At 43.6% G+C, this 25,591-nt stretch overlaps 1 protein-coding gene across 1 annotated transcript in view; it reads left to right on the top strand.

Annotated features, from left to right (window-relative positions):
• The window catches only part of INO80 (INO80 complex ATPase subunit), a gene marked incomplete at both ends in the record, with an annotated part of 92,465 nt that extends 70,343 nt beyond the window's left edge, over positions 1–22,122 (top strand). Inside the window, 8 exons of the mRNA XM_084240883.1 lie at positions 5,248–5,320; positions 12,145–12,303; positions 12,919–13,021; positions 14,024–14,112; positions 17,619–17,774; positions 18,062–18,221; positions 18,980–19,195; positions 21,905–22,122. Of these exons, the coding sequence (XP_084097009.1) occupies positions 5,248–5,320; positions 12,145–12,303; positions 12,919–13,021; positions 14,024–14,112; positions 17,619–17,774; positions 18,062–18,221; positions 18,980–19,195; positions 21,905–22,122 (1,174 nt within the window). The remainder of the gene's footprint in view (positions 1–5,247; positions 5,321–12,144; positions 12,304–12,918; positions 13,022–14,023; positions 14,113–17,618; positions 17,775–18,061; positions 18,222–18,979; positions 19,196–21,904) is intronic.
• Between the last annotated feature and the right edge of the window lie 3,469 nt (positions 22,123–25,591).

Genomic DNA, 25,591 nt, shown 5'->3' with positions numbered 1-25,591 from the left:
TGGTTACTGCTCTCTCCAAGGAGAAAGCCAAGCTCACTGGTAGACTGATCTGCTGAACTCCACCCTTAATTTTCTTCCTTCACCCTGGAGAACTAAGAAATAGAAGAAATTTTAATGTTCTGTGTACCAGAACAATTTTGAATGAATGTCCTTTATGTAGTCTGTTAATATTTAACTTTTAAGTTGGTAGGTTGAAAGTATTAATTTTCATTTCAGTTGTACAGTATAGTTTACTTCAGATGTTAAATAATTTAGCATAAAACAAATCCATAGTTCATCATGAAATACCCTCTGATAGATGATTTTTGCTATTGCTCAATCCCTTGCAGTGGAACACACACAAGTAGAGAGATATATCCTGGTGTTTTGATTTATGCTTAGGCCAATAGCTTCCCAAATTGAAACATCAGAATGCAAGTGACTATTATACCAACAGTGGAAGATCAGCTTTTGAGCTATTTCACTTTGTGACCTGGGAGTAGTTGTGTGGATGGAATCACCTAGCTTCTCACCTTGCAGATGCTTTTGGCAGGTTCTTAGATTCTTGAATTATTTGAGACATATATAAGCACAGTAATGCCTCCTCGCCCTGCCATATTATTGCCCCCAACCCACGCAGGAAAAAAATTTATCAGATGATCTTCCTCTTTTCTTTATACTAAACTCAAATGAAATGTATTGTCCTTAACCTGCTCCGCCTGACAAGGGTAACATGTATAAGATCTACAGGCTCTGTGTTTTCCCCAGGGTGTGTGCTTTCTCTCTAGGTATGCCAGCACCTCTGTGATGTGGGCATATTGGTATGAAGTGACATGAGTTGTGTGTTTGTAAAAAAGCCATTAAATAATAGGTATTTCACCTTTACTGGTTGTGTTCATTTTCCACTGATTTGTTTGATGCTATGGAGTGGTGTGAGGATCTCATTCTCAACAAAATGATTTTTTTGCAGTAACAATTGGATTTGTTTCCTATTATAATAAAATGCCTATTAAAGAAAATTTGGTATTTAATGAGGAAAATAAAAATCACTCATAATCTCATTATTGTTAATATTTTGACATAGCCCTCTAGCCTTTAATGTATGCATTAATATTTACATTTTGATAACATATTGTAGATATTCTGTGTTCTGATTGCTTCCATTTAATATTACATCAACAACATTTTCACCTATCATTTTTAAAAGTCTTTGTAATCATTACTTATAATGACCAGTGTTCTATTACCCTAGGTCTATATATACACCACTTTTCTACGTTAAATTGCTGGGTGAATATCGTTTGCAAAGCTTTTTACCACTTTAGATTATTTTCTTAATATAGATTCAAGCAAGGGAAATTACTAAGTAAAAGGATATGAGCATTCAAAACTGCCTATTATCAGATTGCTTTGTTAAAAGTTCTACTGATTTGGATTCCAACCAGAACTGTAGCATGTTGATATCCAGTGATTGGAGCTTCTGAGTTGTAGAGCTACAGCTGTTATAGTTGACCTAATTCTCAGAAAACTGGACTGTGACATCCAGGGCCACAGTATATTTTACAAGTGACCTTTTGGTGGGAAAAATCAGTTGATGTATCTAATTTATTGTATGTTTTTAAACAGCTTAACTCTACAAGGAGGGTCTTTTCACTATTAATTTGTACTGAGAATTGCTTCGGGAGCAGTGAGTTTTATTTAGATTCATTATTTGAGTAACCATCATTTTAACACCCTGTGTCTAATACTAGGAAAAATGAAAAAAGCGGACTAAATTCTCATACCTTGTCTAACTCTACTGGCTTAGAGTTGAGATTGTGTATAGAACATGAACTGTGCCTATGCTAACCAGAAGTTTATTGGGCAGACCCTTACAAATGGGGGGAAGTCCTCAGCTTATAAATGTGAGTGACTGCAGTGGCCCAATACAGAGAAAAAGACAGGTGTTTTGAAAACAAAAAGGCATGCCTTGCCAAATATTTTTATTATTAATGAAAAGACATCAAAAGAAAAAATTGTAGTTTCAACTGGAAAGCCCTGTGGCTCAAAGGTCAGCCAGAGTAAACAAGAACTCCTATAAAAAGCCATTTACATTCCCTTCATACAAGATTTATTTATGAGGGATCCTTCCAGGAAAGAGTCTGACTGAGACTAAAGACTGTTTGGCCAGGATGTCCTGACTGGGCAACATTCAGAACATGTGACCAGTGCGTGATCCTTGAAGCCATTCACAAGGTCTTTGCTCTGGGGTGCCTTGGCCTTTGCTTCCCTTCCTTCTTCCCCATGACATTTACCTAATGCATCCCCCTGTTATCTGACCACTCAGGGTGACCCTTTGGAAAACATGTGAAAAGGTGAACGTCATGAGGATTTTTCTTTTATTCTGGCTTCTTTTCAGTCATTTCCTAAGCTTTTAGTGCAGTAGACTACGTGCCGACCGCTGTTTGGGTGTTTTGGTGCACACTGGTCTCAGTGGTCATTAACAGAATGTGAGCATGAGATAGGCATGTCTTTGCTATATGACTTCATAGGCTCCTTCATGGACCACCCAGAAGCTTGGTCTCTTAAGATCTGTTCCAACAGAGACCCTGAGATTCCTGTTTATCCCCCTAGAGGGCATCCAAACCACCATGTTGCTGTCTGGGTTTCTGTTTTCTTCCATCTAGTCAGAGCCCCCCAAACATCATCACATTATCAACACTAAATGTATTAAGTAGAAAGGAGCTTCTCAGCAGTTTCATTTTGATGATTTTGTTTATAAATAATCCAGTAAGCCAGTGTGAGATCCAGTATGGAAAGTAGTTTCTTTGATTTTTAATAATCCAACATTTTTGCAATCCTTAGTTTTTTACAGTGTGATGAAATCACATTGGATGCAGCCAAACCTTGCTACTTAACCATCTACCCCTTGTTTTTCTAAGTTTTGCTACTATTTTCACCTAGATTCCTTTTGCTGGTGTTTTTTCTGTATATAGTTCCTATTTGAAAATGATTACCACGTCTAGGGACTTATTTCTCTGACTATCCAGACTTACAAAATAACCCTTTTATTTTACTTATCACCTGCCTACTACCTCCCCTTCTATCCCATCCCTATTCCCCTGTCTTCCCCACGCCCCATACTCAGACTCTGAATTTTTTCAGGAATTACTATAGGCATTGGGTGACTCCATCAGCTCTTACATGGATATAAAAGAGAAGCCTCTGTACCTACCGAAGCAGGAGAGAGATATATAAGGAAGAGCAGTATTCTCAGGGCCAGGTGGGAAGGATTATTCAGTTGAGATCAATATAACCCTTAATAGCTCAATTTTTATTTGAAGCCTTTTTGTTAGGATATGGCTTAATATCTTGTGGACTGTGAGGTACCAAGTTTCTGTTTCTATCATCCTATCTATTGTTTTGTAAATTTACCAGTGCCTTTGAACTTTTTGATTTACTCTATGATTTAATCATAAATGATGACATAAATTAGTAAAGTTATGAAATGTTAAATGTCACTATAAAAATGAGGGTGTAAATAAAATTGAGGGTAAACTAGTAGAACTTTTATGAAAGTACAGAGCTTTTGGAATCGTGCCTTGCAAAAAGCCTCCAGATATGCTTTGTTCTCCACACTTACCTCTTGGAAAGTTATGTTTAACTGAATGTAAATAATGGATAGATTTCTTCTGGGGTCTACCCAGCTTAGTGATTTACCAGGATGTATATTTCAAAATAGCTCCTTCATCAGTACTCATATTTGCTGTTGATATGTCATCAATTAGTCACTGCAGCTATATTCAGAGCATCCTCATTTTATAGTCCAGGAAACAGACCATCAGCAGTCAAATGACTTTACCAAGGAAAAACAGCATCAAGGGATGAGAGCATGCTGATGTCAGAGTGTTTCCTTTTCCCCCCCTCTCTTTTTTAAAGGTGGAATAATACCTATAGGCCATATCTCAAATTTCACAAAATAGTACATATCCTTATACCATGATGTATTACAGTATTTTCTAGTCTGTTCTATTTCTTGGTTATTTCCTTAATGTGGTCTAGATCCACCAAACTGATTTCATGACAAATAATCAATGTGACCTGCAATTTGAAAACACTGATCTAAATGAATTTCCAGTCGTATCCCTCATTGGAGTCATGAAGGAAATGGATTAACAGCTTGATTCAGAGAAGTTTGCTCACAAGTCTAATGCACACTCCCTTTCCCTCAGAAGTGTTCTAAAAAATAATTTTAGGTGACAGGAACATAAAGATGCAAGATAATTTTAAAATATATTTGTATTACCTACAAAAACTGGCTTTAAACTATGTATATATACATAAATCTTACAGTAAAAGTCTGCTCCTGTGATCTGGCATGGAACTTGTTCCTAGAAGGTACTTGATAAATATTTATTGCCTGCATGAGTGACAGTAGCTCCTGGCTTATTTGTAATTCTCGTTTTCTTTAAAAGGATGTAGGATGTAAAGGGAAACTGAAAAAACTGTATGATCATTTCTGTGTACAGGCTATGCTGGCATTTTGAAAAAGTACTTTAATTCCAGCCTGTCTTCATAGATTGAGCCTAAGTTTAACTTAGTACATAGACGTCTTGACATAGGTCTTAGACCTGACCTTAGGTCATTTTTCTAGGACTGATTTTCTTCATCTTACAAAGAATGCTTTGGAATTATAATCATTAGTTCCCAAATTATTGAAAGTTGTGTTTAAAGGGTGGTACCTACCTACATTTATAAATATATTATCTACCAGTCACTATTAGTGGGTAGCAAAAGTATATCTGCAAACTGGAAAGTGGCTGCCATCATTATGATTTTTATTTATTGTTTGACACATAGAAGAACTAGGATATAAGTCGGGGGGTGAGGGCTGCACTGACAGAATTCATCAGAGACAGAGTGGAGAGCAGAACAGAGATTTACTGAAATCTGAAATGCACTGCTGAGGGGAGCAACGGGCAACACTGGAGAGGTCTGCTGTGCCATATGTGGGTTAGCTCCCTGTCTAGGGAGCAGACTCAGGCCATAGCCATACAGTGCTGAGACTTAGCCCCTAGGCCACCAGGACGGCCCCACTGTTTGATTTTAGCAACAGAGCACCTCTGTGTAATATGTCAGAGAAATGTGGATCAGGACTATTTGAATAAGGACCAAAACTCTGTCTGGTCTTAGACACTGTTCACTTCCCTCTCTTTTGCTATATGCTGTATTTCTTTTATAATTTTTTGTTTGTTTGTTTGTTTTAACATATCCCTTCCTCTTCTGCAGAAATGATATCTTTGTGTTCCTGCTAAGCACACGAGCTGGAGGACTGGGTATCAATCTTACTGCCGCAGATACAGTAAGTAATAAGATCATCACAATACACAACATAATGCAGCTTTTCTACTGTAAATATGTTGTTCATTTGGTATTAATCTTTGCTTGTGTCAGAAATTTAATTTCTTTACTATGTTAAAATACAATAATTGTCCTTTACCTGAAACTGGAACGTTTTAGTTTTCTTTTTAGACTCTATTCTCTCTGAATAAGTTTCTTACACATTGATTCAACAAATATTTAATGCCTATTATGTGTCTGATACTTTTCTAAACAGATTTGTATTGAGTATGCCGACTGAAAAACCACCAATCCATCCAGATTTGTTTGTTTGTTTTTTTAAGATTCATTTTTTGTTTGTTTGTTTTAAAGACGTATTTATGCATGCATGCATAGAAGAACAGAGATGTAGGCCAGAGGTGCTGGGTTGGGCAGGGGTTATGTGATACGATTCACCAGAGACAGAGTAGGGAGCAGAACAGGCAGACTGACTGAAATACACTGCTGAGGGGAGCAGCGGGCGAGAAGGAGAGGACTGCTGTGCCTTATGTGGGTTAGCCCCCTAGCCAGGGATCGATGCAGGCAGAGATAACACTGAGACTTAACCCCTAGGTCACCAGGGAGACCCCACCCATCCAGATTCGTTAGGAGCTATATATGAACAAATCAGAAAGGATTTTCTTATTCTTGGACATTATTCTATTACAGAAAAAACTCATGGTTTTGTTTTCCAAATTTCAGAAGGTGAATGGAAAACAGTGAAATTAGTAATAAAAAAAATAATAATGACATAAGACATTTCATCACATTATCTCTCCTTTCATTCCAACCTCTTAGAGGATTACTTTAACATCTGAAAGGGAGAAGAAAAGAATATTCCTAATGAATCTCAGAGTTAATCCCAGGATTCAGATATATTTAATAACAACTTCAGTAACCTTGAGACATATAAATATAAATAGGAATTTGCTTTGTTGAAGGCACAACTTTAAAACTGTCATATTACATTGGATCCCTTACTATGAAATACAAAGCATCAAAATCCCTACAAATATGAGAATGCAAATACTGGAGTGTCATGGAAACATGAGAGAGACTGGAATAGACTGATAGCAGCAGAGCTGGAACTGGAGCCCATTATCTCTAGTCTTCACTCATAGGCTGAGTCTTCTCTCACTCCCTAATTGTTGTGCTGTACACTGTCTGCCTTCAAGAATAAAAAGCAGATTCTGTAATATCTTAAGTTGTACCTTTTTTGATAGCTAGTTAGCCATTTGGGAGAGAGTTCCAGCACCTGAGGATGCTGGTGGTATCACTGAGTCAATGCTGTATATAACAGGCACATCATCAGCCCCAGCCATCTGATGGGCAGGCTGTCGGTGACAGTAGGATTGTTCTCCGGTGTGCTGGTTCACTTGGTGCCATGTCAGATAACAAGAGACCTGGCTTTCTCCTTGTTCCTTGATTCTTTGCTCTGTTTTTTTAAACATTCTATGTTGTCCCAATGTACATGCCAGATTCATCACTTTCTCCTAGCTGATCTTTTGGACTTCATACTCAGCCTCTACCCTTACACTCAGCCTCTTTTTAGCTCATATACAGCTCTCTTTATTAACCATGCCACTCCCTTGATTAAAATTCTTCAGGGAGTCTAGAAACTACAAGATAAAGAATAAGTTCCTTTAAATGGCCTTTAAAGGACCCTGCATTTTTTTGCTTTTATCTCCCTTTCCAGCCTAATTGCTAGTCTCCTTCTCCTTCCAAAATATTTATTCCAGAATAATAATTGACCTGTAGTTTCCTAAACGTACTGTATTGTATCACATTATTGAATAAATGATTTCCTCAACATAGATCATCCCCTTGTGAACCTCTTTTTCCATCTGATGAACTTTTGCTCATTCTTTAAAACCCTACTCATGATCAGGGGTTGGGGTAGTAAGAGGTCTCTGTTAAGTTCACATTTGATCCAAATCAGAGGAAAGTGAAGAGGCAAGCCAGATGTTTACCTGGCAAAAAGATGAGCATTCCAGGGAGATGCAAAGCCCTGAGGTGAGAACATGCTTGACATAATCAAGCAATGGCAAGCAGATCTTTGTAGAAGAAACAAATGGATGAGAAGGGAGAGTGGTGTGAGATGAGTGTAGCAGAAGCAGATCATGTAGGGCTTAGTAAGTAAGTAAGCCGTGATGAGGACTTTGAGATGGGAAACCATTGAAGAATTTGAATAGAGAAATAGTAACAGACTCTGACTTGGATTTTAAAAGTGTATCACTGGCTTCTTAATGAGCAGGAGGGGAGAACTATGGCAAGAAAGTTAGAAGAGGGCCTCCCTGGTGGCTCAGCGGTTGAGCACGGGGTTGCAAGGCTGCGGGCAGCCTCTGCAGCGCTGGTTCGATTCCCGGCTGCTCTCCGGCCACTGGAGGAGGGTCCCACATGGCGCGCAGACCTCTCCTGCCGCCCGCTGCTTCCCTCAGCAGTGTACTTCGGTCCTTCTGCCTGCTCTGCTCCCCTTTCTAGCTCTGGTGAATTCTCTCACCCTCCCGCGCTTCTGACTGTACCCAGTGCTTGTATAAATAAATAAATTAAAAATATATATTTAAAAAAAAATCTCTAAAAAAAAAAGAAGAAGAAAGTTCAGTTAGGAGGGAGGCATAAGATGATGGTGACTTGGACAAGAATTGAAATGGGGTAAGAAATAATTGGAATCTGCATATATTTCAAAGACACAACCAATGGGGTTTGCTGCTAGATTGGATGTTGGGTATGTATGAGAACGCCAGGGTGTTTGGACTGAGCAATAAGAATAATAGAGATACCGATTATAGGGTTTGGGGCGAGTTAAGTTCAAGAAGGTTAGTAGACATTAAGTGGCAGTGTCTCCCTGACAGCAAAGCAGAACTCTTTGGAGTTCAGGAGAAAGATTGTAACGAAATGTATTTTGGAATCCTCAGGTCATCGATATTTAAGGACATGAGGCTAAACGAGGCCGTCTGGGGAGATCTGGCATCAGTTCATTTGTTTTCAGAAGCTCATTTGCTTAAAGTGTATTTCCCTTCTCAGCCTGCCCGTCTCAGCTTTGGTCTGTAGTTTTTGTAAGAAAAGTTTAACCATTGTTCATATGAATGATCAAAAAAATAAGCAGATTTAAGGGGAAAGATCTACATCACGCTTCTAGTATTCACATCGTTTGCCTTCTCCTGCGGACAAAGAGCTCCTGGCAGCCACCTAAGAAACCAATGTGCGCCTCTGACCAATAGCTGAGGAATAGAAATGGGAGTTCCTCTCGCATCCTGGGACCTAGAAAAGGGCTCTGTATCTAGTCTGTTCTTAATTCCAATATAACTTTCATTTACTCTTGAGAAGACGGCTTGGGGACTTACTTGTCGATTAGAACCTCCTGGAATATACCTCAAAAAAATCAGACCACAAGATTGAAATGAATCCCTAGGTAATGCTTTGTGTGAAGTCAAGCTGTACTCTGTGTTTACGTGTTATTAGAGAAACAATAGGTTTAAAGACTTGTCTGGCATTTTTCCTTTGCCCTGAGATTTATTTAAACTTGAAAGATCCCCAGAGCCATTTATGGCCAAGGAAGAGTTAGTCAGCCTGAAATGTCAGGAGAAACTTAATGTCTTAATGATGGAGAATGCACATATAAACATGTGTTTGTAAACAGTGGAACTCTGTCCGGCTCACTCTGTTCGTAAAAACAAGATTCTGGCACATGATTAAGGGCAGCTGCTCCTTACTGTGTTGTTCTTTGTGTGTTCTTCCTGAAGTAGGGGTCTCTTTGCGTTTGACTCTGTTTAGTGAGGCATGTATAAACTGCTATTCTGTTTCTGTTAGATCTGTCTTAAATGCTTACATGTATAAAGAGAATGAGGAGCTTTTGTCCCTTGGTAGCAATATGAACATTCCTGTATCCCATAAGACAAGGGACAGCTTTTAGCCCTCCCTAGGGACTGAACTTCCACCCATTCTCTTGGGGGAAATAATTCTACCCTCCAAGTGTTGGCCCAGCTTTTACCAGTTGTTCCTCTCCAAATTTTCCTGTTTTCCATTTCACTCCTTCATATCCTGAAACTCCCTCTCATTGACCTACATAACCGGGAGCCTCCACCCCATCTCAACTCTCCCCCTCCCCCATGCCTGCCCTGCTGGGTGTTTACAACTTCATGAAGGTGCTGACTATTAATATATTTCCCCTTAGTCATAGCTGGGCCAAGCTTTGTTGATTGACTTGTTTTAATATTTCCTAGTTTAGTCAGTTGTTTTAATCCTTCAATTGTTATTTGTTTTTCTCTAGAACATGTCACTGAGCTCCATAACCTGATTACCAAGTATAGGTGTCGTCCCTGTGGCACTGGTGGGCACTGTCTCCCCTAACACCACCCTTACCCACCCTGAGTTCATGTCATGATTGATTCAGTGTTCATTTTATTTTCAAATAATAACCATACATCTCACTTGGGTTTAGTTCTTGTTCTTTCTTTATCTTACTGATTTTTACATATTTCATATTCTTTTTTCCCTTGGTAATTTTCTAAATAGAAACTTATTTTATTCTCTTTGCCTCTTGAATTCCCCCACCTCTTTTAATCCACTTATATGATAAGTAGCCACCAATGGTGGAGAGGGTGTTGTTAAATTGCCAACCTGTCTCCTTAGGCCTTAAACTTACTAGTTATGAGCTCAGAAGAACCCATGTTGAATTTGGTTTGTTGCTACTGAGACTTCCAGGAAAAATGTAAATGTTAAGGAAGTATCTATGAAATGATTCATGATACAGGACTCCCCATTAGGAATGCATTCTGAACCATTGCCTCAGGCTTGAACAAGTAAAGGCACTATCTTTTGGGTGGCACAATAGCCGCATTTTCCACATAGGTACTCATCATGGGTATTGGGCAAGTAATGTGCCCTCCAGTCCAACTTGGAGGCCTCCATTTCATTAACTCTTTGTCTATTTGTTTTCCCTGAAAGTTTGACTATATTTTTTTAGAATTTTGCATATCCTGCTGAAGCTCCAAAATGTCCTGTGACTAGGTTTGCTATGCTGCTCTACAACTTACACTAGTTTTGTGGACACAATGGATTAACAATAAATTTATGTTGATTTTTTTTCTTTGCCAAGTGGTTTTTAATTTTCTTACCCAAGTATCTAACCTATGCTAAAAATTGAGATCTTATACCTCATATAAAAGATATAAAAGCAAAACAAAAGAACACCATTAGAAAGGGTTAATGGGGTTCTTATTAGTAGAAACAAGAACACTGAAATTGCTCTTTCATCCGTCTTTACTCAAAGTGAATTCTGCAGAGAATAGCAGAAAAATTGCATCCACTTTTATTTTCCATTTTATATATTTTTAAGATTGTATTTATTTATTTTTGTGCAGAAGAACTGGGATGTAGGCCAGAGATGAGGGAGGTGAGAGGATTCACCAGAGACAGAGTGGGGAGCAGAACAGGCAGAGTGGTCTAGCTTGAACTGAACTTTAAAGGAACAATTGAGAAGAATTGGGAGGTTCTAGGTCAGAGAAACAGCTTGAGAAATAAGTGGTACAGACAAATGTAAGTGGAACACTCAAGAGACCCATCTGATGAAAGGAAAGGGGCATATTTATGTTAAGAAAGAGGAAATGAAGTTTAGGCACAGCTAGGGGGGCCCTGATTATTGAGCGGAGTTGGACTTGATGTGTTGTAGCATAGCCAGCAGGGATGAAATAGTTTACAGTGATACCCAAGGTAGACTAAAAAAAGACACAGATCCAGGAAGCCTGCATCTAACAGCGTTAGTGAGCCAGACAAACGTGGTGAGGACCTGGTCCAGTTGGTTTCTAAGAAGCAACTGATTCAATTTGGTGACTTGATTGAATATAAAGCAGGCTATATGAGAAATGAGGGCTGTTTCAAAATGGCAGACTGTATGTCAGTTGATCTACCTGTTCTGCTCCCCACTCTGTCTCTGCTAAATCTCTAAAACCGCACCACCACCACCACCACCACCACACCTCTGGCCTACAACCCCAGTTCTTATATGCATAAATAAATTATCTTTAAAAAGAGAAGGTTTTGACATCCTTTACATGCCAGTTACTCTGCTTACTTGGGCTGTGTAATCTTGGATAAATTTTCTAATTCCTCTATGCCTTGGTTTCCTCATCTATAACATGGAGGATCTTGATAGTAAGTAAATTATAGTTAGTGTAGGATTTGAATAAGTCTGTATACATACAGCACCTAGAACAATGACTGGTAAACTGTGAGTACTAGGTGCTAACTATTAATACTATTGCTATTTTCTCTTTTTAAATGAAAGTCTTGAAAAAAACCCAGAGTGTTTCTCTGTCACCCAAGGCAAGTAAAGATATGCCTTGTTTTTATAAGTGGATTTCTGGGGGTCTCCCTAGGGGCCTCCCCTGTGGCGCAGTGAGTTGAGCGCAGCACTTGAAGCTGTCCACAGACTCTACAGTGCCAGTTCAATTCCTAGCGGCCAGGGAGATTCCCACATGGCGCAGCAGCCCTCTCCTGTCTCACCCACTACTCCCCTCAGCAGTATATTTTTTGGTCCTTCTGCCTGTTCTGCTCCCTGCTCTGTCTCTGGCGAATCCTCTCACCCTTCCACGCCTCTGGCTTATACCCCAGTGCTTGTATAAATAAATAAATCTTTAAAAAAAAAAAATCCTTAAAAAAAAAAGTGGATTTCTGCTCATCTCAATGTCATAGAAAAAAGTCTCACATCAAACTGTTAGAAACAGATAAATGATGGGGTTGCACTCAGAATTCCTGGTCTTTCCCTGGCTGTCTCAGTTTTTGCTGTATTCTCATCTGCCTGTGTAGGTGATTTTCTATGATAGCGACTGGAACCCCACTGTGGACCAGCAGGCCATGGACAGGGCCCACCGCTTGGGGCAGACAAAGCAGGTTACTGTGTACCGGCTCATTTGTAAAGGTACCATTGAAGAACGCATTCTGCAGCGAGCCAAGGAGAAGAGTGAGGTGAGCACAAGGCAAAGGAATGACTCTACTGGTGGAGAAAATAGAAAATCTAGCCATATTAATTGGGCCCATACTAAGTTCTTGAATTGTTTCTTAGTAGAAAAGAAAACCAGATTCTCTGCACAATAGCAATCTCAACTACCCTGCCATTCCCCACTACTTTTTCTGCCAGAATGGTGTCCACAGCCTAGATTCTTTGTCTATATTTGTGGTTTGTGTAGACACCGACACCATACGTGGCCCTGTGTTTGACATTCTTTCACATCCCAAGGGAAGAAGCAATGATATTTCCTCTCGCTCTAGTATTCTCTGTTCATCCAGGCTGAGTATTATGCTAAGTTTGATACTTTACAATGAAATTATTATTTTGGGGGTGTTTCCATCTATTAGATTATTGGATCTTTTAGCTATCAGTTAGCAGTCCCATGCAAAGCTCTTTCTGTCCCTTTTGTTGGACAAGTGATCTAAACGAGCCAATAGGATGAACTGACAAAGAAATTGGGGCCCAGAGTCATGGCTTGGAGGAGTGAGTTGAGAAAGGTCGTTTGTTTCTTTCTGGATGTGTGACATGAGAATGGGTGCCTGGTGATGACATTTGGATCTTCTTTGATACAGATTCAGCGGATGGTGATTTCTGGTGGGAATTTCAAACCAGATACCTTGAAACCCAAAGAGGTAGTTAGTCTTCTTCTGGACGATGAAGAACTGGAGAAGAAGTGTATGTACTCTACCTCTTATCGGTGCTCTCTCCTTCCTTCAAAAATGTTTCTCTGGCCTCACACATCTGAAAATGGAAGGAGCTGACTTTGGCATAGACAAAGCCAAAGAATGGAAACATTCTTTATAGTTCATAGTAAAACCCAAACATGGATGTGTTACTGAGTAGAAGGCAGAATTCACATATATTTTTAAATTAATGACAACAAATAAATTTGTCCCCAGTAGCCTTTAAATTTAGACTCCTCAGCAATAACAGATTTACTTCTCTACACAGAGAGGTATTTTTATGGAGAAATTGGAGAAGGGCGCTGCTGTGACATACAAATCATTCTCCCATCTATTTCTGACTTTTGAGAACATTGGGTTTCAGGCTTACCTTGGAGCCTCTGAGGACTTTCACCATATCATGTCTGAAAATACAATGAAGCACTTTCTGTATTGTGCTCTTTTCATGTGATACATCTGCCACCCCTTCTGAATAACCTTTTAGAACTCTAACACCGTACTCCATCACTCGATGCAGAGATAGGAAAAGGCTGAGAAGAAAAGGGAAAATAATAAAAGGCAAGGAAAAGGCTCATAGCAATCAAACCTTTCCTGATTTGAACACAAAACTGTTCAGAACCCAGGAAATTTGTTTCTTCTAAAGTTAGAAAATCAAAATCAACAAGCAACTAACTGTAAACCAGAGACAGATTACTGTGGGGGGGCGGGGGGGAGGGGGGAGAGGAAGGATTAGGGTCAAAATAAGGGGGAGGTGCAATTGTATGGGGAATATAACCAAAATGAAAATGCATACAGTGTGCAAAAAATGATATAAGAATTATATAAAATATTAAAAAATAAATAAAGTTAGGAAATCACTGGTAATCTGCCTCAGACAGAGGTGGAAGTCATACCTTTGAACATGAGTATCAAAGAATTTGACTGTCTTAATTCTAGAGAATGAGTGTTATGATTGCCACATTACTTCACCACATTTTTTTTTTTTTTCTTGCAGTGAGACTGCGGCAAGAAGAGAAACGGCAGCAAGAGGAAACCAACCGTGTCAAAGAGCGCAAGCGCAAGCGGGAAAAATATGCAGAGAAGGTATTTCAAGCTTAGAGTGGCCAACAGGACTGATGGGGACAAGGGAGGTGCTTACAGAAAAGACTTAAGAGTGGATTGCTTGTCACCTTAGTTAGCTGGTTGATACCCAGCTCCAGTTATGAGTGATTAGAAGTAGTTCTATGCTAACTGACATTTGATTAGGGGAGGAGCACTGTTGGTGTCCTGTGCTCCCCACACGGGACCCCCTTCTTGCTGTCACATAGGGTTTTTTTTTTTTTTAATATTTATTTTTTAGTTATACAAGAGCTGGGGTACAGGCCAGAGGTGTGGGAGGGTGAGAGAACTCACCAGAGACAGAGTGGGGAAGCAGAACATGCAGGCGGACTGAAATACAATGCTGAGGGGAGCAGCGGGCGAGACGGGAGAGATCTGCCACACCATGTGGGCATCTCCCTGGCTGGCCAGGAATTGAACCTGCACTGCAGAACCTGCGGACAGCTTCACGAAACTGCGCTCACCCGCTGCACCACCAGGGAGGCCCCAGTTGTCACATATGAGTATGGGAACCATTTGTTGAGCCAGTTACACAGCGGTATAAGGCTAACTATGGGTAAGGTGGGTGTCATTTGCATTATTAAATTCTGTAGACTCTTAGAAATTGTTTCAGAGGTGATTAGGCCCAGTGCTTCTATCATAATTCTACTAGTGTGCTATTCAGTATGATCTACCATTAGAAAAGTAAATCACTAGCTAGTATATTCATCTGTTTTTCTCCAATTCTTGTCAAAGATTTTTTTTTTAAAGATTTATTTATTTATTTATTTATGCATACAAGAGCTGGGGCACAGGCCAGAGATGCAGGGGGGGTGTAAGAGGATTCACCAGAGACAGAGTGGGGAGCAGAACAGGCAGACTGTCTGAAATGCACTGCTGAGGGGAGCAGTGGGCGAGACAAGAGAGGTCTGCTGAGCCATGTAGGTAGCTCCCTGGCCGGCTGGGATCGAACTTGTGCTGCAGACATTGTGGATTGCTTAATAATGCGGTGCTTAACCCCTTGCGCCACTAGGGAGGCTCTATTTTTTTTTAAAGATTTATTTATTTATACAAGAACTGGGGTACAGGTCAGAGGTGCCAAAGAGTGAGAGAATTCACCAGAGACAGCAGGGATCAGAACAGGCAGACGGACTGGACTGAAGACACTGCTGAGGGGAGCAGCGGGCGAGACAGGAGAGATCTGCCACGCCGTGTAGGTTTCTCCCTGGCTGACAATCGAACCCACACTGCAGAGGCTGTGGACAGCTTCACAGCACAGCGCTCAACCTGCTGTGCCACCGGGGAGGCCCCACTGTCAAAGATTTAAACTGATACAATCTGTTCATGTCTATCTTGCTCACACCTACCATGCTAACTGCAAAGTAGATGTAATTCACCTACGTTTCTCCCTATCTTGTTTCTACCCAAAGTATCATAACAGTAATCCTAGTGTTTATTGGCATATAAATAGAAAATGAGAATATACTCGTTTCAGGTGTCAGTCGGCTCATTAGTTCTGATTAGGTTCCCCAAGCTATTGGTTTGGCACCATTTTACTACCTTACAGAAAGCATTTGTAATTTCTTCATGGTGGATTTGGCTTCTCTTTGGGTTATAGTAACCCATGCCATTTTCACCAGCCCTGATTGGGTCCCTGGTCTTGAACAGGACAGCCACCTTGACTTCAGGCATCTCCATAGCTTTGGGCCATCAAATCCCAGGACTGCTTGGTTTTTCTAAAGTGCATTGTCTGACCACGTGATAAAATCGGTTCCACTTTAAATGATCAGCTTCTTCCCTTTATCCAAACTTGTATTGGTCCCCATGTCCCTTTATCCATATGGCCTTGAAGGGACAGCCAGGGTGCCTGTCTCTATTGTACCATCATTTCCAGGAGACATACCAGCTCTTAACTGTTACAAAATCCATACCCTCAATTTTATCTTCTGCTACCTGGAATTTTTTCCAACCTGAAGGATGTCTCTGGTTCTCACTTCTTTTACAAACGTGAAAAATCCCAGGATGAAGCTCCTCCTAACCTGGGCTGCTGTCTCTACCCATTTCCTCAGACTCTTAGATCCCACTCCTAAATCTCTAATCCATTGCTTAATGCTATTTAGAATTAAAATGGCCTTAACATTCAGAAACAATATCAAAAAAAGAAAAGGTGGTTTTCTCATACAGTACATCATACGGTTCTAAGTTTGCATCAGATGCCTTTCTGCTTTGTACATAAAACTTTCAGAGAAATACCCAGTAATAATACAAAGACATAACTGTATTAAATACAAATGCAGGTAGATGCAGTAGCTGGATGTGATTCCAGGTCCCTAATCTGTGACAAAGTCTTACTGACCTTAAGTGTTTACATGTAGATTGGAAAGTAATGATAGTAAGAAGCTTTTTTGGTAGCTTTAAAAAAGAAGGCAGTGTAGAAGCAGATGGGTTGAAAATGTAGTAAAGGCACTGCTCCTTCCTCTTGTGAAGATTGGACTAGTTCAGTTCCTGAGAATTGTTGCAGCTGCACACGCTACTGCTTCCCACACACCTTGCCCCCATGAAGATTATGCTCCATGCAGCTCCCCTTCTGTGACTGGCCTACCTTTCATCTTGGTTGTAGCAGATGACAGATAGACTCTTGTTAAGCCATCCTCTTCCTCCTTCCTTATGAATTTTTCTTCTTTAAAAATGTGCTAACGTAGGGCCTCCCCTGGTGGCGCAGCAGTTGAGCCCTGGGCTGCAAAGCTGCCCGCAGCCTTTGCAGCACCGGTTCGATCCCCGGCGCTGGCGAGGGTCCCACATGGCACGCAGACCTCTCCTGCCGTGCCAGCTGCTCCCCTCAGCAGTGTACTTCGGTCCTTCTGCCTGTTCTGCTCCCCGCTCTGGCTCTGGTGAATTCTCTCACCCTCCCGCGCTTCTGACTGTACCCAGTGCTTGCATAAATAAATAAATAAATATTTAAAAAAAAAAGTGGGTCTCCCCTGGTGGCGCAGCGGTTGAGCACTGGGTTGTGAGGCAGCCCGTGCGTGGCCTCTGCAGCACCGGTTCGATCCCCGGCCACTGGCGAGGGTCCCACCAAAAAAAAAAATGTGCTAACAATAGGGCCTCCCTGGTGGTGCAAAGAGTTGTCTCAGCACTTTAAAGCTGTCCGCAGCCACTGCAGCATGAGTTCGATCCCCACCCGGGGAGCTACCCACATGGTGCAGCAGACCTCTCCTGACTCACCAGCTGCTCCCCTCAACAGTGTGATTCAGTAGATCTGCCTGTTCTGTCCCCCACTGTCTCTGGTGAATCCTCTCACCTCTCCCCCCAGCCCCCACCCCTCTGGCCTGCACCCCAGCTCTTGTATGCATAAATAAATCTTTAAAAAAAAATGTACTAACATAAAAAATGTAAACTAGAAGTTTATACAGTAAGGAGTGAAAGTTCTCTCATTTTCTTCTGCAGTCCCGCTTTTCTCACGGTGCCACTCTCATGCTTTTGTCTATGTTTTCTCATTTGTGTGTCCCCAGAGGAAGAAGGAAGACGAACTGGACGGGAAAAGGAGAAAGGAGGGTGTGAACCTGGTGATCCCATTTGTCCCCTCGGCAGATAACTCCAACCTCTCTGCCGACGGGGACGACTCCTTCCTTAGTGTGGACTCAGCCATGCCCAGTCCCTTCAGTGAGGTGAGGCCCCTTGTGCAGGCCTTCTTTGACTCGGTGGGGACTGTAGCTAGCCTTCATGTGCCCCTGCTTCTCCTGCCTTGTAGAAAGGGGTTGCCTGTGGAACCCACAAGGAGAAAAGCAGCAGATGACAGGCTGCCTTTACTGCGACCAAGGCAGGGGCCTGACCTTTAGCAGTCAGTTCAGACAGGGGTGGGATATCGAGGCGAGAACTGAGACACGTGTCCCCCACCTAGATGCAAGGGCCTTGGGCGCTGGGGTTAGTGTGATCTCCATCCTTCCTCCTCTAGATTTCTATCAGTAGTGAGCTGCACACTGGCTCCATCCCTCCTGACGAGAGCAGCAGTGACATGTTGGTCATAGTTGATGATCCAGCCTCCTCAGCACCTCAGTCTCGAGCCACCAACTCTCCAGCCTCTGTAACAGGCTCCGTCTCAGACACCGTGAATGGTAAGTGATGCTGCTGCACCACACCGCTTGGACCTGCTCCCACACAGTGCCTCAAGAAAAGCATTGGTTTGGAGCTCAGTGAGGTCCTGACTCCTTTTAAATAATGGCATTTTCTTCTTCCGTTAAAGAAAAGTGGAATATGGGTCAAAAGGGGAATGTCTAGGCTCATTCTTTCATTAGCCCTGTCATGCAAAAGGGAAAAAGAGAACATTTGGGCAAAGCAAAATTTAGAAAGATTTGAAACTTCCTTATTTTCTAGTCATCCTTCTCCATATTTTACTCTAAATTTTGGTATCTTTTAATTGAAATTCATTTTTCTGGTCCTTTCCTCACTTTGTGCTGTGGAACTCAGTGCTGCTGCTGTTACTCAAGACACCCTAATTTTAAAAGTTGGGAACAAAAGTTGACTCCCAAGGCAAAAGTGCTTGGGTGTGTGCAGGTGAATCACAGGTAGTAAGTCCCTGGGGTTATTTTGGAGTGATCTAATCTAAAGAAGAAATTCTAGAGTAATGGAACCACTCTTCAGAGTGAAAGCAGCTTGAGGAGTCAGGCTGTTCTAGCAGTTTAAAATTCTTGCCAGCTCTTGTGTGACTCCATGTTCCATTAGTAAGTGGAGATGTAGACCCCCCCCACCCCGCCCTGCCCCTCCCGGGAATCCTGAAGCAAACACCCTGAGAGCCATCCTCCCCTGGCAGGGGGAGATTCTGTTAACATATGAAGAGACTGACTTTTTCCTCTTGATCCATTTGTTCCCATAGGAATTTCCATCCAGGAAATGCCAGCTGCAGGACGTGGTCACTCAGCCCGAAGCCGAGGCCGCCCCAAAGGTTCAGGAAGCACAGCCAAAGGAGCAGGGAAAGGCCGGAGCCGGAAGTCCACCGCGGGCAGTGCTGCTGCAATGGCAGGCGCCAAAGCTGGAGCTGCAGCTGCCTCTGCCGCTGCCTATGCTGCATACGGGTACAATGTGTCTAAAGGTGCGGAGTTGCAGGAACTCTGGCCTCCCTTCTCATCAGGGGCAGTCTGGAGATTCTTTTGTGTGTTCTGCCTCGTAGAGCTGGTGGGATACTCCCCAGGCTAGGAACCGCCTTCCCAAAGCACTAATCAAGTTATGCTTTTGCGCAGAGTGGCCCTGACTCTTCCCTTTCCCCTGTGACTTAGTGCATAGCCACCTTTGAAGTGGAAGTAGCTATGCGAAGTGAGATCTGAATTTCTGTGCTGTACTTTATTTTATTGTTTTAAAGATTTATGTATTTATGCATAGAAGAACTGGGGGGGGGGTAGGCTAGAGGTGCAGGGGGCGAGAGGATTCACCAGATAGAGGGTGGGGAGCAGAACAAGCGGATCTACTGAAATACACTGCTGAAGGGAGGAGCTGGCAAGACAGGAGAGGTCTGCTGTGCCATGTAGGTCAGCTCCCTGGCCAGGGATTGAAGTCAGGCCACTGCAGTGGTCAGAGCTGTGATAGTGCTTAGACGTAACCCCTACGCCACCAGGGGAGCCCCTGTACTGTACCACTTTAAATGGTTGGAATTTTTTCTGCTTCAAGAACTGATTTTTTTTTTTTAATCTCTGAGACCCACATTTCAGTAATTACATTTCAGTAGACCAGGCTTGCAAAACTAACATTTATCCAGCTGTGTGACCCCCTCACCTAGGTATTAAGCACCTGCTCTGGGCATAAGTATAACACGTGGCCCCTGCTCTCAAGTATATATTAGAAATGAGAAGGGGATTGTGTGCATGAGATATATTTAACAACAATGCCAGGCAGTGTATGTACACTCAGTGAAAAAAGAGGGAAGGCCCTAATTGTGGCTGTTGGTCAGAAGGAGGAACCATGATGACAGAGCTATCAGGCTATAATTCAGGAAGGAGAAGGATGTCAGAGGATTTGGACTGGCAACAGAAAGTTGGCAGTGACCAGGCCATACTGGAGTCCCTGAGCAGGTCAGTCAGGCTGGGTTGACAAGCAGCAGTAGGAGGTAAAATCAGAAAGACAAGTCAGAGCTTTATCAGTGTGTGCCAAGGGTCTCTGGGAAGTTTAAGAAGGAAAGTGGGGCCTCCCCGGTGGCGCAGCGGTTGAGCGCTGGGTTGCGAAGCTGCCCGCAGCCTCTGCAGCACCGGTTCGATCCCCGGCTGCTCCCCGGCCACCGGAGGAGGGTCCCACATGGCGCGCAGACCTCTCCTGCCGCCCGCTGCTCCCCTCAGCAGTGTACTTCGGTCCTTCTGCCTGCTCTGCTCCCCGCTCTGGCTCTGGTGAATTCTCTCATCCTCCTGTGCTTCTGACTGTACCCAGTGCTTGTATAAATAAAGAAAGAAATCTTTAAAAAAAATTTAAAAAAAAAAAGGGAAAGTGGCCATTGTGTTCACATGATGTGGAGAGGGTAACTGTGGCAATGGAACGACTGGCTTCTGAGGGGTAAGAAGGCGGAACAGCCCAGTTACAGCTCTCTTCCTATTCAGAGCATGGGCTGAGTATTTAGCTCATTGATTGTTGTAGCAAGTAAGGGCATTGTTGACTAGAAAACACTTACTCTACACTAAGTGCTCCATGGGTGTTAGTTCTTTCCCCTTTCTCCTCCTGCAGGAGCCTCAGCTTCTGTTTGTTCATCCAACAAATATGAGGTTCAGAGATTATCTGCAGTTCTGTCAGAGATGAGACATGTGTCTGCCCGCCAAGCACTTAAAATTCTTTTTCAGGAAACTAAAACCAGTACATGAGAAACCTTTGAAGCATCATATTAGGCAATATGTGATCAGATATAAGTGGATTTGGCTCTTACTAGACAAGAAGAGTTCACTGTTGTTCAGGGAGCCATTATTGAAGATGGGAACTTTGAAATGGGTCCCTGAAAGGTGGCAGGACTTGGAGCACAGCATGAGCGTAGACCCAGGATAGAGTGGGACGCCTTGTGCCCTCTCTGGCCAGACTGGTGAGAGAGTAGAGGACTTCATCTGAAATCAGGAAGGAAGCAGTTAACCACAGGTAGTGTCCCAAGAAAGAAGAAGGAATATGTAAGAAGGAATATGTAAGAAAATACACGAGCTCCCAGTGAATCACAGCTCATCCTGCAGCCTTGGTTTGTATGTTTTGTGCTCTGCCCTTGAGCGCCTCACTCCCTGTGGATGAGGTAACGTGGAGAGAGGGCTGAATAGGTATTATTTTTCTCTTAAAAATACATCCATCTTAGGGCCTCCCTGGTGCACAAAGGGTTAAGTGTCAGCACCGTGAAGCTATTGGCAGCCACTGCAGCCAGGGATCTACCCACATGGCGCAGCAGACCTCTCCTGACTCGCCCACTGCTCCCCTCAGCAGTGTATTTCAGTCAGTCTGCCTGTTCTGCTTCCCACTGTCTCTGGTGAATCCTCTCACCACCACCACCACCACCACCACCACCACCACCACCACCACACACACACACACACACACACACACACACACACACACCCTCTGGCCTATACTCCAGTTCTTGGATGCATAAATAAAAATAAAAACAAAAAAACCCACATCCATCTTAATGAAAAGACAGTTGACACAGCAGACGAATGTGCTAAGAAGAGGTTGGCAAAGAGTGGTGGGTGAGGAGTTCCCCACAATCTCACCTCCAACCCAGACTATAGTCATCGAGGCAGCTCGGGCAGGACCAGCACTTACCTATTCTTTTCTGTCTCCATCCCCACAGGAATCTCTGCCAGCAGTCCTCTGCAGACATCCCTTGTTCGACCTGCTGGCCTTGCTGACTTTGGACCTTCAAGCGCCTCTTCTCCCTTGAGTTCCCCTTTGAGCAAAGGAAATAATGTTCCTGGGACTCCGAAGACCCTCCACTTGACCAGCAGCCTAGCCCCAGACTCCCTGGTCCGGAAACAGGGCAAAGGCACCAACCCCTCCGGAGGACGGTAACAACCTGGGCCCTCCAACTTCCTTCAACCAAACCAGGGGCTAGCGTCCTGGCCTGCGAATGGTCTTTGGAGGGCTTGCCCAGTGCTGCATCTTACATCGCAGGACAGAGGGCAGAGGTGGTCAGCTGCAGCAAGGGAAAGACAGGCAGGTGGTGGTATGAGCACTTTTATCACCTGTGTCTCTAGAGGATTGCTCTGGGTTGCCTGCAGGAAGAAGGCCCAAGGACAGGAATCAGCCCCCAGCATCTCAGATGATCTTTATAGCCAAGTCTTAAACATTGTACTGGGAGGCAGCCTGACACAGACCCCCTTGAGATGCTCAGACACACTGGCTCCATCCCTGTTCTAGTCGTCTTCTCTGGCCATGTCCCTTGCAAAGGCTCTGAAATGTGGTGAAGGCCCTTCCACAGTGGAAATTTCTCTTAGGGCTTTGATTTCATGTAGGGCTAGGAGGGGAGGAAATCATGTAATTGGCATCTGCCGTCTTTGGGCAGCCCCCCAGGTCTCTAAACCCCATTTTCCAGTGTCATTGTTGAAGAGACCAGTGAATTCTAGAGAAAGATAGTAGCTGTGAGGATGACAGAGGCTAGAAGGGAGCATGCCCAGATCCAGTCGTTCTCCCAGCATTCCTCCCCATCCTGCACAGTTCACACAGAGAACCTTCAGGTCCCACCAGCAACAGTAGCAGCAGCTCCCAGCCCAAGACTCCCAGAAGCCAGTAGAGACCAGGAGCCACCTCAATCAGCAGGACATCCTCACTATCCTCACTGCCCCTCTTGCCGTCTCCCCTGCCCTTCCTGAATGCACAGCCTCCCCACCTTTGCCCTTCAGCCCCCGCTTGGCTGTATGCACTGTCTGTATTGCACTGAGAAAGGAAGGGGCAGCAGGAGTGAGGTGGAGCGGATGGGGAGAGGGCAAGCTCAGCGACCACCTCCCAGCCCCGACCCCACCAGCTGGAGGTGCTGCCCTCCAAGAGAGGCAAAGTGGTGGTGTTTGCATGGGAGCTGTTTCTGCCTGCCCCCAGCTTGATGTCCTGGTGGCGCAGGTGCTTCCGGGCGGGCCAGCCTCTAATTTGCACACCTGAAAATCGCGGAATTGAGTTTAGATAGATTGATTTTTAAAAAGTTTTTTTTGAAGTAAGGGTAGGAGGGGAATCATTTAATTTAAATCATTACGATTCCCCTGCCCAAACCCAGACTTCTGTGTACAGATGCTATTTAGAGGGAATCAGAAAAATGCCAAGCCTTTTTTCTCTTTGAATGTGCTGTCTATTTTTATAACTGAACTTGTACATATGTATAAAGAGAGACACATCTTTCTTTTACTAACTGGAGAAAAAAATCTTAAATAAATGGAGTGAGATAATTTTATGTAAATTGGGGTGTCTGTGGTCTCTGCTACTGCCTCCTCTTTGGGTATTGTAGGGCTCTTAAGGGCGCGCAGCCAGACGAAGGAGAGACAGCCCCAGCATCGTCCTGTGTTCAGAGAGGACATAATAGGTACTCCGTGGAAGGAGAGTTCTGTAGGCCTCTCCTCAGTGGCATTCTTAATGGAGTGCAGGAATTGGCTTCAGGCCATCAGAGAGGGCATTTGATCAAGTGCCCAACATGCCTAGGCCTAAAAGCCTGACCTAAGACTTAGGTGTGGGCAGCCTGGCTGGTCTATTGTCAGGCAGCTCTGTAGTGGTTCTCTTAATACTCAGCAGTAACTGAGATTATCCTGGTAGTGTGCATTTATATAAAATCTCCAACTAATGGGAACTTTATGGTCCTGATTTATAAAATGGAATGTGTGTGTACACACCCAGAAAATGGCCGGTTTGCAGTTCAGTACACAGGGTCTGTGGATCAGTTAAGCCTGTGAAAATATGAACTGTGAAAAGAACTCAGTGTTCTCAAAGTTAACTGTAAGAATCATGAAGGGAAACAGTGAAATATGTTCCTGGGGATGCCAAACACATTCAAGCTTTGAAAACTTAGCTCTCTGATGAGTTGGAAAAAGAAGGAGTTCTAGACTGGACTGGCAGTTGGTGTTTCTCTGCTCGAACTACAACACTGATACACTGTTACATCACCTTTGAGCAGGGCTCATGCTGTTCCCAAGCATGCTGGCTGCGAGAGCCTTGGCTCACCCTGTACAACCTTGTCAGGGGTGGGCTGGCTCGTAGGTAGCTGCTCACCCAACCCCAGGGTCAGCCTTGTCTTCATTTTGATGCTCTCAAGTGGCACTATCAGATATACTGGTCTTGTTTTTCTTGCTAGTAAATTTGATCAAGGCCTTACACAGAACAACAAACCAGTATCAGTTTAGCAGGTCTTGCCCTAAGCCTGCCTGCCTATGCAGGCATCTTTTATTTTTTTAATAAATCCCCTTTCAAAATGCAAAACAAAACAATATCAGTTTCCCAATTAACCATGCTCTATTGTCACCATTCTGGCTTCTGGTCAGCAAGCCCACTAGGGTGGGTCCCCTTCAGGTCTCATCACTCACCAAGGTCGCACACTTGTGCTGTAAACTGGCCAAGATCAGCCATAGCCACCTCTCTGGGGAGCTGGCAACTCTCAGATCCTCACACACCTTCACTCAAATGTGGCCAGGCTGCTGCCCTCTCTGAAAAGCACGTTTTGGGCCTGAGTCCTCCCGTCTTCACTGACCATGCTCCCCTTTCAGGCATTTTCAGTCCTTACCCTGAAGAGACTTAACTAACATTCCCTATTGAGGGATGCTCTCTGCCTTGCTGTTCCTCATCTGTCCCTCCCTTTCCTGAGGGTAGGGGATGGGACTTGAATCTTAAAGTGAAGTTTTCAAGCTCACAAATAATGAGTCTCCGGATTATCACCCAAAACCCACTTTTTTTTTTAAGATTTATTTTATTTATACAAGAGCTGGGGTACAGGCCACATGCGCGGGAGGGTGAGAGGATTCACCAGAGACAGAGCGGTGAATAGAGCAGGCAGACTGACGAAATAACACTGCTGAGGGGAGCAGCGAGTGAGACAGGAGAGGTCTGCTCACCATGTGGGGTGCTCCAATGCCAGCGGGGATCGAACCGGCACTGCAGAGGCAGCGGACAGCTTCACAGCGCTGCGCTCAACCGCCTGCGCCACCAGGGAGGCCCCTCTACCCACTTCGCAAGGAGTTACTTGTTATCACCTGAGGGAACCCAGCATCACCTATTTATGACCCCAATGAAACCAGCCTCATGGGCCTCCCTGGTGGCGCAGGCAGTTGAGCGCCACGCTTTGAAGCTCTCCACAGCCTCTGCAGGGCGTGTTCGATCCCGGCCAGCCAGGAAGAAACTCACATGGCACGGCAGACCTCTCCTGACTCGCCCACTGCTCCCCTCAGCAGTGGATTTCTGTCATTTCACCTGTTCTGTTCCCCACTCTGTCTCTGGTGAATCCTCTCACCCTCCCCATGCTTCTGTACCCAGTTCTTGTATAAATACCCCAGTTCTTGGATAAATAAAT

The sequence above is a fragment of the Talpa europaea genome, assembly GCF_964194135.1.
Source record: "Talpa europaea genome assembly, chromosome: 8".
Classification (NCBI taxonomy): Eukaryota; Metazoa; Chordata; class Mammalia; order Eulipotyphla; family Talpidae; genus Talpa; species Talpa europaea.
This window is presented reverse-complemented; position numbering and strand designations above follow the sequence as displayed.